At 39.7% G+C, this 13,137-nt stretch overlaps 6 protein-coding genes and 1 non-coding gene across 7 annotated transcripts; 4 read left to right on the top strand and 3 right to left on the bottom strand.

Moving 5' to 3' along the window:
* Positions 1–452: 452 nt before the first annotated feature.
* Positions 453–1,790, top strand: I206_104130 (uncharacterized protein; the record flags this gene model as incomplete). Its single annotated transcript, XM_019156030.1, has 6 exons — positions 453–629; positions 720–884; positions 947–985; positions 1,048–1,137; positions 1,195–1,369; positions 1,426–1,790. 6 exons carry the CDS (start codon positions 453–455, stop codon positions 1,788–1,790), a joined length of 1,011 nt encoding a protein of 336 aa, XP_019010988.1.
* A 1,263-nt stretch (positions 1,791–3,053) lies between these two features.
* I206_104131 (uncharacterized protein) lies at positions 3,054–3,803 on the top strand (the record flags this gene model as incomplete). Its single annotated transcript, XM_019156029.1, has 1 exon — positions 3,054–3,803. The coding sequence occupies one exon, from the start codon at positions 3,054–3,056 to the stop codon at positions 3,801–3,803; it is 750 nt and encodes a 249-aa protein (XP_019010987.1).
* Positions 3,804–4,251: 448 nt separating this feature from the next.
* Positions 4,252–5,747, bottom strand: I206_104132 (uncharacterized protein; the record flags this gene model as incomplete). Its single annotated transcript, XM_019156028.1, has 6 exons — positions 4,252–4,299; positions 4,473–4,513; positions 4,581–4,658; positions 4,833–5,107; positions 5,284–5,461; positions 5,615–5,747. 6 exons carry the CDS (start codon positions 5,745–5,747, stop codon positions 4,252–4,254), a joined length of 753 nt encoding a protein of 250 aa, XP_019010986.1.
* A 322-nt stretch (positions 5,748–6,069) lies between these two features.
* On the top strand, positions 6,070–7,734 carry I206_104133 (uncharacterized protein; the record flags this gene model as incomplete). Its single annotated transcript, XM_019156027.1, has 7 exons — positions 6,070–6,099; positions 6,165–6,245; positions 6,339–7,011; positions 7,111–7,290; positions 7,384–7,459; positions 7,532–7,604; positions 7,666–7,734. The coding sequence occupies 7 exons, from the start codon at positions 6,070–6,072 to the stop codon at positions 7,732–7,734; spliced, it is 1,182 nt and encodes a 393-aa protein (XP_019010985.1).
* Positions 7,735–8,397: 663 nt separating this feature from the next.
* Positions 8,398–10,222, top strand: I206_104134 (uncharacterized protein; the record flags this gene model as incomplete). Its single annotated transcript, XM_019156026.1, has 5 exons — positions 8,398–8,565; positions 8,630–8,750; positions 8,813–9,516; positions 9,587–9,730; positions 9,794–10,222. The coding sequence occupies 5 exons, from the start codon at positions 8,398–8,400 to the stop codon at positions 10,220–10,222; spliced, it is 1,566 nt and encodes a 521-aa protein (XP_019010984.1).
* Positions 10,223–10,588: 366 nt separating this feature from the next.
* I206_104135 (uncharacterized protein) lies at positions 10,589–12,416 on the bottom strand (the record flags this gene model as incomplete). Its single annotated transcript, XM_019156025.1, has 5 exons — positions 10,589–10,886; positions 11,000–11,034; positions 11,106–11,173; positions 11,237–11,548; positions 11,627–12,416. The coding sequence occupies 5 exons, from the start codon at positions 12,414–12,416 to the stop codon at positions 10,589–10,591; spliced, it is 1,503 nt and encodes a 500-aa protein (XP_019010983.1).
* A 366-nt stretch (positions 12,417–12,782) lies between these two features.
* On the bottom strand, positions 12,783–12,897 carry I206_104136. Its single transcript, XR_002021930.2, has one exon. It is a non-coding gene; the product is annotated as a 5S ribosomal RNA (ribosomal RNA).
* Between the last annotated feature and the right edge of the window lie 240 nt (positions 12,898–13,137).

Below are 13,137 nucleotides of genomic sequence, written 5' to 3' on the forward strand. Positions count from 1 at the left end.
ATTTCTTTAGAATTTTAAGAGTATTATTGAAACAACAAATAGAAAATAGGAAAATACAAAAAAGGATACGTTTATATCTGTTGTTGTTGGAGCTTGTAAAGTGATAGGTAAGTTCATTTTGAAGGGAATGTTCGCAATTGTTATTGTGGGTTCCCCATGATTCATGAGGTTTCCCGAATTAACTACATCACTCCCGTACCTGGAAGAAAACGCTAGAATCGCGTGGATGAGCATATTTGGTTCTCGACACGGAGGTCGCTTACAACTCCTTCAGTAATCTCGTAATCTCGCGCAACGACCTGCTTTACCCTCGGGTATCCTTTCAATTGGCTCTTCACTGAGCTTGGTGGGATAATTCTTGCTTCAAACAGCAAGCAGACGATCTTATGAGTCGCTCTCGCACCTGAGTCCAGGACGATATAATTGGCAACTCGACTCTTCCGGAAGTCATTATGAATTTTGCTAACTCTGTTGCCGGTCCATCCCGACTACCCCGTAAATCGGCGAGACCATTTGTCTCATCCGATAATCGACCTTCCGAACCAGATGGTATCTTCCGAGTCGTATTGATCACAAGTGGCAGTGTGGCTAGTATAAAGGCGCCTGATATAGCGACTGCCTTGTCTAATGTAGGTCCAGACCTGTTCTCCTGCTCTGCTCCTGGGTGTACAGAGCGAAAGGGGTTCCATGCTGAATAAGCCGGATATCTGCTTTTGTAGTCCGGTGAAATCGCCTTACAAATCGTATCCACCAAATCAGCCACCCATTTCTCCAACCAGACAGTAGTAGATGAAGCTATTCGAAAGTCTCTCACTAATTTAACAACTGAGAAGCTACCTGATGATCTTGGAGTGAGAGTATGGACAGATGAGGATGAATGGTCTGTAAGTGCAATTTGATCATGTGTTCGTAGGTCTTGCTTTGTGTTCTGATCACACTTTTAAAGGACTGGAAGAAAGTGGGAGAGCCAATATTACATATAGAAGTGAGTGCGATTTGTGGTCCGTTGACATTCAACCGCTGGTACTTACTAGAGTGAACCGACAGTTACGCCGTTGGGCAGATCTGGTAGTGGTTGCCCCATGTTCAGCCAACACACTGGCCAAGATAGCTGGAGGATTATGTGATAATCTAGCAGTGAGTTTTCTCATGAATCTCTAGAATTCACTGGCATTTGAGAATGATGTAAACCAGACATCGCTATTGCGAGCCTTATCACCGGAGACCCCAGTTATCATATGTCCAGCAATGAACACTCATATGTATCAACATAAATTCACTTCCAAACATCTACGTATAATACAAGAGGAATTAGAATATTTCGTACTGGGTCCGCAAGGCGGAGGGGTTCTTGCATGCGGTGATGAAGGTACGTTAGTAATTGCTTATTCATACGTTTTTTCATCTGATTTCGTATATAATTAGGTCCAGGTAAAATGACAGATTGGCGAGAAATAGTATACACAATTGAGAATTTTGCGGCAATGCACAAGATCAAGTTAGAAGAGCGTAAACAACAGGTAAATATACCTCCTCGTGCAGACTTTCTAGACCCTGTCATTCCTTTGTCTCGAGATACACCTCGACCACCCACACCGCCTACGCCCAATAGGCTCGATAAGGAGCTTCCCACGATAGACCAGCTCAACATCGTCGGTCCAGCTTACATGTTGGGAATGCCCGTGCCCAAAAATGCCAAAGAACTAGATGCAAAGACCGCTTCGCTTCAACATTGGAAGGAAATGCAAGGGGAGACGTATTGGAAATCCAGATGGTGGGGAGGTATGTAAGCCTCACACACTGCTAGGTTCCCGTCCTTGTATATATCTCTGTAAAGTGATAATTGGGACTAGAACCTGAATCTCAAAGGTGTGCCATTCATAGCATCGTTGACAAACTATCATGCATTTTTCACGTGGTTTGTTCTTCTAACGGCATTAAGCCCGGTCATAGACCATATTTAGTGAGATCTGCTCGGTGTTCTTCCATCACCGCTTTGTCAAGTGGAGTTTTGTAATTTTGTCCATCTCCACAGCTTTCTCCACATGCTCCACTGATGGATGCCGTGCGGCACCCGTCGGTGATATACGAAATAAGCTAAGACTGATTTACCCTTCGGTCTTGTCTTTTTCTTGGAAATTGTCTTGAACGTTTCTTGGCAAGCCAAAAGCACAGCATGCAACAATCTCAATGGGAACAACTCATGAGTAGAAATTAGACATGTGCATTCTGATTCTCCTACTGGCCTGAATCATCCTTTCATTAGAAATCCCACGAATGTGAGTCGAAATGTAAGCTGCATTCGATGAGTGGATTATATAATCGGATCTCACCTCCTTTTAAATTGCTTATCAATCCCTTAATCAGCAGAAATGAATCTCCAGATCTAAGTATAATCGGCAGTTAGTCTGCACAAGTTCGGTCAAGCGGTCTTGTTGTATATAGAAAAGTGCCTTGTTACTTTACGTGATCTTGGCTCACGATTGCGGTTGACCATGCCCTTGTAATTCAGGCGGCCGAGCGAATTCGAAAGCGAGACGGTTCCCGCATTAAACACTAATAAGGCACTGAGTAGAGCGGTAATCTCCGAATATAATCATGGGTATGTGTACGGTGATACGGTGACCGACCTGACCTTTTTATTGAAAATGCTGCGTAAGCAAGCCAAGGAGACAAATGATTTCAGCCGATCTATTGAGTAATCAAATCAAAAAAGATACGGTTATACGATTACAGATCAATTATTCATCTCGGGTTCCGTAGTGCGGGCATCAATAAGCATTTACTAAGCTTTTTTTTTTTGGAATGATAGATTGATTATCTATCGGTTCTCTACTCGGTGACGGGCATGCATGTGCTTTATGCATTTATGCATTTAAGATATATAAAGATGTATTTTGAAAATCAGTGAGATTGAAATTTCCTTCTTTTCATCAGATAACAACGATAACAATAACAATAACGAATGATTAAACGACCAAAAGATTAAAAAACGATAACTAAATCTAATCTTTAACAAATACTTAATATATACAGATTCCAAATAAATTACGATGTCATCTTCATCATCATCATCTATTGCTTCTAGTTCAAGACCATTAACACCTTTTCCACATACACATACATTAACACATGGATCAGGTGGATCATATTTTCATCATATTCAATTCGAAGTACAACCTCATAAATATACTTCACAACCAATTCATTTCGCAATTAAAAAACCTTTATCTACACCTACACCTCCTTCTTTAATTAGAAGAAGTTCATCAAATTCAAAAAGAATAATGTTATCTCCAACATTACGTGCAACTTCATCATCATCATCTTCATCAACAAGTGAAATGATTGCACCTATTCCAAGAAGGGTTTCTTCATCTTCTTCTTCTTCTTCTTCAAGATCATCAAGATCAATTTCTTCACCACCTATGCCTATAACTCCTGTACTTGAATCTCCAACAGCACCACCACCTACTCCATTATCATTACCACCTCCATTAAATCAATTTAAAATTCAAACAACAACAACAACAATAACAGAAATTATTGAAATTGAAAATGAATATAATTCATTTAATTATGATCCATATTCAATTTCTTTATCTAATGGAGAAGAAATTGCATCAACATCATCATTATCAAATTCTAAAATTTTAAAAAGACCAAAATTTAAAAGAAGAGATACACCAATTCCAAAAACAACTACACTTTCTTCTTTAAAAATGTATACTTTTCAAGATGAATATGGTAGAAAAATCTTAAGAAGTGTTATCGATGGTGGAAATTGGGTAATTGTTGATTAAACAAAATCATTGCAAAATATTTTTTAAAAAAATAATTAGTTGTACTTTTAGTAAATATAGTATTTTAATAGTTTTGGGAATGTCACTTGACATTAATGATTAAATGAAAAGAATTGATAAGATATGTAGTCTTATTTGAATCGTTGTATAAATTTAGGAACTCTATTTTAGTAGGTATATATATATATGATAATTTCCATCAACGACTATTGTCGATGAAATGCGATAAAACAATAAATATTTCACTATTCAGCTTTGCACAGATCGCATAAAGCAAGACTGCATAGCATGTTACAGTTTGAAGGCATGGATTCATTTCATAGAATATTCAACAAAAACAAAAAGCGACATGAGAAGTGTATGCATAGTTGGGATCTTCGTTTCTACATGAATACATCCATCGTATAAACCTCGCTAGCAGATCTCAATCGACAGCACATGTATTGACTTATTGTTCAACGAATCCCCGAACTTGATCTAACCAAGATACGTAATCCTATGACAAAAAAACCATTAGCATTTTTGTCATATATACCGCGGCCGGTCATAATCAGACTACGTCGTTTCGTAAATCAAAAGAACCGCTTAAACCGCGGATTCGCTGATCATTTCACGAGTCGAGCAATACTGAAATCAAAATACAGCACCAAAAGGGAATGTCAAACTCACTTTCTGTTCTTTATGCTCACAGTATGAAAGTACGAAGTCGGCTATGTGGAGGCCGACAAATCAGCTGAATATCTACAGCGATAAATTCAGTAAATTGGAAAAACTCACCCAGAGCCTCGTCAACTCCTCGTTCAGCTAAGTAGGCTCCGAAAGCTTCTTGTACAGCTTGATCAAGATGATCGAATTCTGCAAATCGTATACAAAGTTAGCCTTATATGCCTGAGGGCGATACGGCGGGCATTGTAGCGAGAACCAATCGACCTCAATTCGTTGCTCGCATCCTGTTTTGTCTTGGCGAGCCAAATTACAGATGTCTGCTTGAGGCAGTATTTTACTTTTCTGTGAGAAAATGCAACTCACGTGGACCCATATACTTGCTCCTTCGTTCCCAGTCACCTTCGGCACCCTCTCGTTCAGCTAATGCTTTCTCATAAACGGCAATGTTGGTGATCTCAAATCCTTCATCACAAGTTTCAAGATCGACCATCAAAGATCCGGGAGTAGCTGATTTGGTGATAACCAAAGAACATGCTATAGAAGTTGGTCCTGCGGGTTCGACTTCCTCTACGGCACCCTCTTCGATTATAGGTGATTCGAAAGAATCAAGATCGGATATTTGGAAAGTGAGCTTGAGGCTATACAGCTTGGGGGTCAGTACTCTTAAGTCCAATACAGGTAGTCGTGAGAAGATAGTGAAGCGAATGAAAGCGATCCGTATAGATAGGGAAATATCGAACGGTATCGATAGTAAATGCAATGGATTTTGCAAGGCACCCGTGATATAGCATATACCAAGATTGTCGACACTTACGTTTCATTACCGAATTTCCTTGTCAATGTGACATCATCCTCTCCGGGAATATCTTGAATATCCCAAATACCTTGAGTCTTAAGATTTTCAACGAAAGCTGGAACTTCAGGTAATTGACCTGCGTTTTCAATTTCGAATTTGTGTTCCGCAGCCAATGCAGATGCGAGTGTGGAGTCGGCTACAAGGGTAACAATTCAGCTTTGGTCATGATTATTCACATCCGACAGGAGAAGATTGATAGCCCTTCCATACATATACATTTCAAAGTGATGGATATCGTGGCCAATGAGAGCTGGAAAACGGATCCTAATTCGAAAACGATGTAACTCACTCTCTCCACTTCCCATTCGCCTAGCAGTCAAACTAAATGCTCTAACGGCTAAAGGTCGAGTTACAAGTGCAGCTCGTCGAGTAGCGATATTCGATGAAGCTCGAAGGATAGGTTTGAGAGCTCTGAATGACATTTTGCGTAATCCGGAATTGCGTTATTGAACAATACGAATAATCCAAAATAATTGTATCAATAGGTGTAGTAGCATAGAGAGAAATTAACGGAAAGATCAAAGTGTTCAGACTTTTTATGGGAGATTCCGGCAGATCCTCTAAATACTTTCCCACGGTAGTCCAAACATGTCTCATAGCATAAGTGACGTTCAGACCGGAACCCAATAAAACATGTTGAGTGTATGCTTATCGTCGATATGAATATATGTACCAAAAAGTAGTGAACAGCTATGCCCCGATAGTATTGGATAAAGGGGACAATCAACCTCGATTACTCATGAGATGAGTACGAACTTGCAAGATTGGGTCGAGGTGAGTATCGGGATGCTCCATAAAGATGCCTACCACGTTCATTGATGGGTTCTTTCGTTGATTAGCTCTTAAATGCCGAACAACATGTCCAAGTTGATAAATTGCGAGAACATGCGAGACATGGTGTAGCGGCTCGAGTAAGAGGGGTAAGTAGAGATATTTGCTCTTCATGCCCTGAACTCTCCGGTCAAGGATCTTTTGCTCTGGGATTCAGTCAGCTGACGGTGGGTTCAATACAGGAAGTATGGCTTTATCTACTAGAAGTCCTGTCTGAAGATAAAACAGCCGAGATCACATCACTTCTATCTTTAAATACCACATATCAAGCTCTTCCATCTGATTTACCTTCAGATTTGACGGCAAGTTTACTAAAGACTGCCTTAAGTCATCATACAAAACGATTTCGCAATGAGACTTATGCTGGATTGATAACTTCTTTAACTTCCGATTCTAGTTCAAGTATAAAAGGGAGAGAAAAACCTTCTTCAAGACAAAACACAATTGGAAATGAAATTAGAAGTAATTCTTCTCCATTAATATCCTCGATTGAAAAACAAGCTCCACCCAATTTATCACTTTCAAATTCAAATTCAACTTCAGATTATGGTGAAGATGAATCTAATAATAATGAATTAAATACAATAAGATCACAATTATCTAGAATTTTACCTCCTCCACCTAATTCTCCACCTTCTAGACATCATTATTTATCTATATTAGAAGAAGTTTTAGGCAAATTTTATAATGTTGAATATACACTTACTAAACCTGTTAATTCTGATATTACAAGTTTTGATGAAATGATGGGTTATTCAAAAAATGATTGGATATACCTTGTTACTCCGTTTGTATGTGTTCTAAGTCGACCGGTTGGAATTTTTTTGGGATTTCAGAACTTGATGAATAGATTGAGTAAGTTACTTCATTCTCTATTTTCATCTTTCACTATGATGCAATACCTACCTTGATGTTCGTTCTATATTCCCCGAGCTAATCAATCATACCTATCAGAAACCTTCCCCTCAATTCCATCTCGCCTGGCTTCTTTCCTAACGCTCTTTCGAATCGCTTTACCGGAATTACACTCATATTGCGAAGACGAACAAGTACCTTACGTACAAGTAGCTTTGAGTTGGATGACTACGCTCTTGGCGAAAGAAATGTGGCTCGGCGATATACTGAGATTATGGGGTGAGTTATTTATGTCTTGTACCAATACATATACGATCTTCGCTTGTCACGACTCAGAGGAAATCTTTTGGCTGATATCGAATGATAATTCAGACGCGTACCTCGCTTCAGATGATATGTTTGCTTTGCATTGTTACGTTTGCGTTGCGATTCTTGCTACATGCAAAGAGTGAGTCAGAATAATGTTTCTCATTTGCACTTGAAACGTACTGAGCTGAGTACTGTATTCCTCGTGATGCAGGACCCTAGAAGAATTAGATGGATCAGAAGCAAAATTGATGCTTCTGGATTTACCTCCACTTGATGTTGATAGGGTACGTCTAGCTGTCTGTTTCAAACTGATCAAGCAAAGCTAATATGGACATTGTTCGCTAGCTATTGCAAGATGCTTCCAACTTGAGGGTATCGTTCCCTTTACCTCGACCTGTCGATGATGAAATTTGAGTCCCTCACCATGAAAGGATCATCCTAATGCGCGCTTTTGACCTTTCAGTCGGTCGTCAATGATGAAACCAGACTGCATATGTACTCTGCATTACGTGCTTAGTTGAACTGCTATGTTGTAATAAAATATGGCCCAATATCTGCATACATTCATTCTGCATTAATGCTCCTGCATGCACGCCACAATGGCCGGGATTAAGTAATCATTGCATACGTAAGCGGGATCAAAAAAAAGTCGACTGAAAGAAGTTGGTAGATGACGCTCGATGCTGAAAAAGTTGAAAACTCATTCACTTGAGTCATATTCCCTTTCTTACCATTGGATTGACTACCGTTCTCATATCTTCATTTTGTACCATTAGACAGATCTAGCAGTCATATAGACATAAGTAACATAATCATCTATAGAAACAAGTAAGTCAAAAAATCTTGTTCCGAAACTCCGTTATATCCTTTTCTTCCTATTTATGATGTTCAAGTAATTTGCGTTTGAGCGCTTTCAGTACTCAAAAGAAAGTAGCTATGAAACCACTATTAGCCTAATATGTCTGATCTCCTAATCTTACTTCCGCTCTTCTCGTTTGTATCAAGCATTGCAAGTCAATATGAGCTGACATTAACATTGGTTCTCAGACAAAAACCTTGGATATAAAGTTCGTAATCATGTCAGCCGCATCCATACCGAATGAGGGTGAAGAACAAAAGCAAAACTTCTTTCCTACTTTAGGAGACGTTGCCGATCGAACGGATGCGTTGAAAGGTGAAGATGGTGAGACTGACGAAAGAGAAATGCAAGAGATTGAAAGTTTGTGTATGAGGTGTCATGATAATGTCAGTTGTGAATTGCTTCAGCATTGATAGAATTATGTAAACTGATATTTCATCTCTGTTATAGGGTACAACGAGGTTACTATTGACATCTATACCATACTTCAAAGAGATAGTTGTTTCCAGTTTCAGATGTGATCATTGTGGTCATCGAGATACGGAAATTCAAAGTGCCGGTGAAATACAGCGTAAGCGGAGTCATTTTCTAGGCTTGGGAATGCAAGCTCACAGTTGATTACTTAAACCATAGCCAAAGGTGTCGTATATACTGTTCACTTGCTCACTAGAGCAGACCTTGATCGACAATTGGTCAAATCAAATTGGGCTACACTTTCCATTCCAGACTTACAACTTACCATTCCACCTGGACGAGGTCAAATCAATACAGTAGAAGGTATCATTCGAGATACAGTACGAGATTTGAATATCTCTCAACCGGTCAGAAGAGTCATGGACCCTGAGACTGGAAAGAAGATCGATGATATGTTAGAGAAATTACGGAATTTGATAAATATGGAGGTTGAAGATGGAGATGATGGTGGAGTAGGTGTAGATGATGAAGATGTTAGAAAACCTTCCGAAGCTCCATTACAAGAACACGAAGAACAACCTTTCGTTCCTTTCTCGATGGTTTTAGATGATCCTTCAGGAAATTCTTTCTTCTCTTTCAAAGATTCACCATCGGATGCTCAATGGAATATGAGAGCTTATAATAGAACATTTGATCATAACGTCACACTTGGTTTAGTAGCTAAACCTGATGAATTAGAAGAAGGTGGAGCTGTACCTCTTGATGAACAACATAAACTTTCCAGTCTGGAAGAATTTGAAGCTAAACGTGCGAAAGAAGGTGAAGTGGTCCCAGAAGAAGTTTTCAGTTTCCCCTCGGCTTGTTCAAGTTGCGGTCATCAATTGGAAACTAGGATGCAACAGGTCAACATACCTTATTTCAAAGTGAGTCATGCATCATATCATCGCTTTCCAGTCATAACCCATTATTGATTTGCGCATTTTATGATTGCAGGATATTATCATCATGGCTGCAAATTGTTATGCATGTGGTTATCGGGATAATGAGGTCAAATCAGGCGGTTCCATTGCCGATAAGGGAAAGAGGATATCTCTAAAAGTTGAGGATGAAGAAGATTTGAGTCGAGATCTGCTAAAGGTCAGTACTTGTTCAATCTTGCATTTCTTTGCGACATTCAAAACTGATGCGCATCAACTTTAGTCCGATACTGCTGGTCTGGAAATTCCTGAAATAGATTTACATTTACAACCCGGTACACTAGGTGGTCGATTCACAACATTAGAAGGATTATTAAATGAAATATATACTGAATTATCCACCAAAGTCTTCAGGACAGGAGATTCACTTACTTCAGGTATTGGACAAATTAACAATGAAGGTCAACAAGGTGAAAGAAAATTTGAAACTTTTTTAAAAGGTTTAAAAGATTGCATCTCAGCAACTAAACCTTTCACTTTAATCATTGATGATCCAGTATCAAATTCTTATTTACAAAATCTTTACGCACCAGATCCTGATCCTAATATGATAATAGAAGAATACGAAAGAACTTTTGAACAAAATGAAGATTTGGGTATTAATGATATGGTACTTGAAGGATATGATAAGGAAGCTGAAGGAACTGCTTAATTAGAGTCTGAGGTAATTTTTGGGCCGAGGATGTTGTTGTAGATTTGATATGCCCTTAGACGTAGATGATCGGAATATATAGACCAATAGTATAATCTAGTAGACTGGAGCGGTATAGAGAAATTAAGTCGCTTGAACAGGGCTCGACTATTGCCCCGTTAACAGCCATTGTTTATACATTGTAGCACAAATGCATCTTACAAAGACATTGTATATTTACCTCTGTTTCCTCTCTTCACCAACAGTTTTATCCGCATCTAATACGGTCATGATTCGAAATAATTCCGGTAATTCATCCACTATACTTGATGAAGAGGTATCATCGTACCTCATTTCACAATCCCTGAGCTTTAGCTTATCCACGGTCTATACGCTCTCTCCCAAAGAATACCCAGCAATAGTCAAAAGACTAGATAAAGTAACTTTAGCAATTGAAACAACTTGTTCAAAATCGTATCCTTCTCTTTGAGATAAATCTCCAGAATTATGATAAAATGGATCTGCAATCCAACCATTTCTTTCAAATACTTGAGTAGCTGGGAAACCATAAGAAATGAATGATTGATGATCTGAACAACAAGCTGCTGTTTTGCCAACTACTAATTCTGGTGAATATATTTGAGATAAATTACCTATTAAATAAGATGCTTCTGGTAAGTGGATTCTGGAAAAGCGGTTAAAAGCATTAGCTTGATTTATGACACGATTTGTTGATTTGGGATCAGGGGAGAAATCCAATAATCTTGTCGTAGAAGGAAAAAGGCGTGATAGACTTACGATTCAGGTAATCCAATTTGAAGAGGTTCGCCAGGCTAAATGATAAAAATCATTCTCGTTAGTCATAGAACGCATTTTCAGAGCTTAAATTTTGAGTTGAACTCACAGCGTGGTATGCTAACATATCAGCTTGAACTTGAAGTAAAATAGTCGTATTCTTCTTATGTAGGTGCTCTATAATTTCGTTCAACCAATTGCCATATGTAGATGTAAGACGAGTGGTGAAGACAGACTTACCGGCATAAGCGTGACTACCCAATAAACCTTGTTCTTCGCCAGCAAAGAAGGCTAAAACAACTTGTTTCTCAAATCGAACGCCTTGAGAACCGATTGCATGAGCTACACCAAGTAAATGACCCGTTCCGGATCCATCATCATCTCCACCTGGAGCTCTAGTCGATCCGAAAGATCCTCTTGAATCGTAGTGAGCAGATAAAATGACATGTTCGGTTGAGTTGAGTGAGGACGGATAATGACAAATCACATTTGGTGAGAAGCCATCAAGGAATTGTCGAAGAGTACAATTGGCTCCTGTCGCTTCTACTTTTTCTGCAATATGATTTTTTCTCAGTTCATATCATTCGGGCATAAATGAGAGATACACGAAATATCTAACAGGATACTCACCTTTGATCCAATGAGCAGCCTTGATGGCACCGGGAGTGAAACTATGTCTTGATTCAATTCCACTAGGAGCCTCACCAGTCAAGTATCTAACATCGCGTCTGATTTGGTTAAGCTCAATACCATCTGAAACGATTTTATCGATTTGTGGGTCAAATCTGAGATGCTTGGTCACGTTCGCTAGGTGTATAGCGAAACGAGCTGGAACGGATTCCCAGCCCTCAAATAAAGCTGGAAGGGGATTGGATGGGAGAGCTACGGGCACAAGATGAGACGGAAGTAAAGTATCGATCGTTGGGAGATAAGCGTGAGGAACGTGTAGGACGAGAGAATTGGGTGATTGATAAAGTAGTTGGATAGAACCAGATGATTTGGTTGAAGTAGTTAAGACTTTTTGGGCGTCACTCTCTAGCATGATTGATTCCGCCGATTTAGTTGAAATGCCATCCCATGTATTTTGTAAGCTTTCCTGCGCAAGTGAAGGATCGATACCTGCTTGACCAATCCAAACTATTCTACCTGCTTCTCTTTCAAAATTGAGGGGGATGAGAGATCCAGCAGTGAGTCCATCGAGGGCACTTCCGGATATCAAGCATTCTTCTGAAGGTAGATAGATGTGTTCTTGGGAAGAGGCCGATCCACCATATGTGCCGTAGTAAGAGGTTTTGAGACACTCAACTAAGTCTAAGGATGGAGCTGTCGAAGTTACGAGTAAGGTGTTTACTCCAGTTGAGGGGACTACAGCTGCAGATGCTGTGCCGAGTACAGCTAACAGAGCGAAGAGTGAAGACATGTCGCACTCGCTTCCGAAGTTAGGATAGTCAGATGGTGATGAAACGGATTTACATATGAAAAGACAATCAGCGAGTGAAGTCACGACATCCTCCCCAGTATCGTTCACCGCATAGGTCCGAAGGGTTGAGAACGCGTCGGTTATCGGTGAATACCGATCAATTAATAGATCATACCATGCGCACACACCTTTAATATACACACATGTAATCCCTATTTGATGGCAAATACCCCTGTATACATGTCCAAACCCCCCTTTGGCCGTATAGCTAGCAAAAACAATCTATTTCGAGCGAAAAAATTCATTCATTTTCCAACTGACGTTCTGACGCAGAAATATACAAAAAATAACGTCGTATAAAGCAAAAACTACAGCACCCGGGATTCCCAAGTGGTCCCCCACCTTGGTACTAACCGAGCGATATCCAACTTAACTGCGGGGAGCAGACGGGACCCGGTGCTTTCTGGATTCTATGGCCGTAGATAAAAACTTTGCCTTTTCTGTTCATCTATATAAGTGTTTCACGGTAAATTCCAGAGAACCGTCTGCTCCCCGCAGTGAGGAGAGGAGCTGAAGTCTTGTGCAGATTTGATCCTATACATACAATAAACATTTCGATTACATCCTTGTGAAAGGGAATGGATGCATGTTTTTAGCCACGAACCCGACTCGAGGAAGTGGCTTTCATCTGGGTAGCATGAAAACGTTTACATTCGAGATC

This window comes from Kwoniella pini, chromosome 5, assembly GCF_000512605.2.
Source record: "Kwoniella pini CBS 10737 chromosome 5, complete sequence".
NCBI lineage: Eukaryota > Fungi > Basidiomycota > Tremellomycetes > Tremellales > Cryptococcaceae > Kwoniella > Kwoniella pini.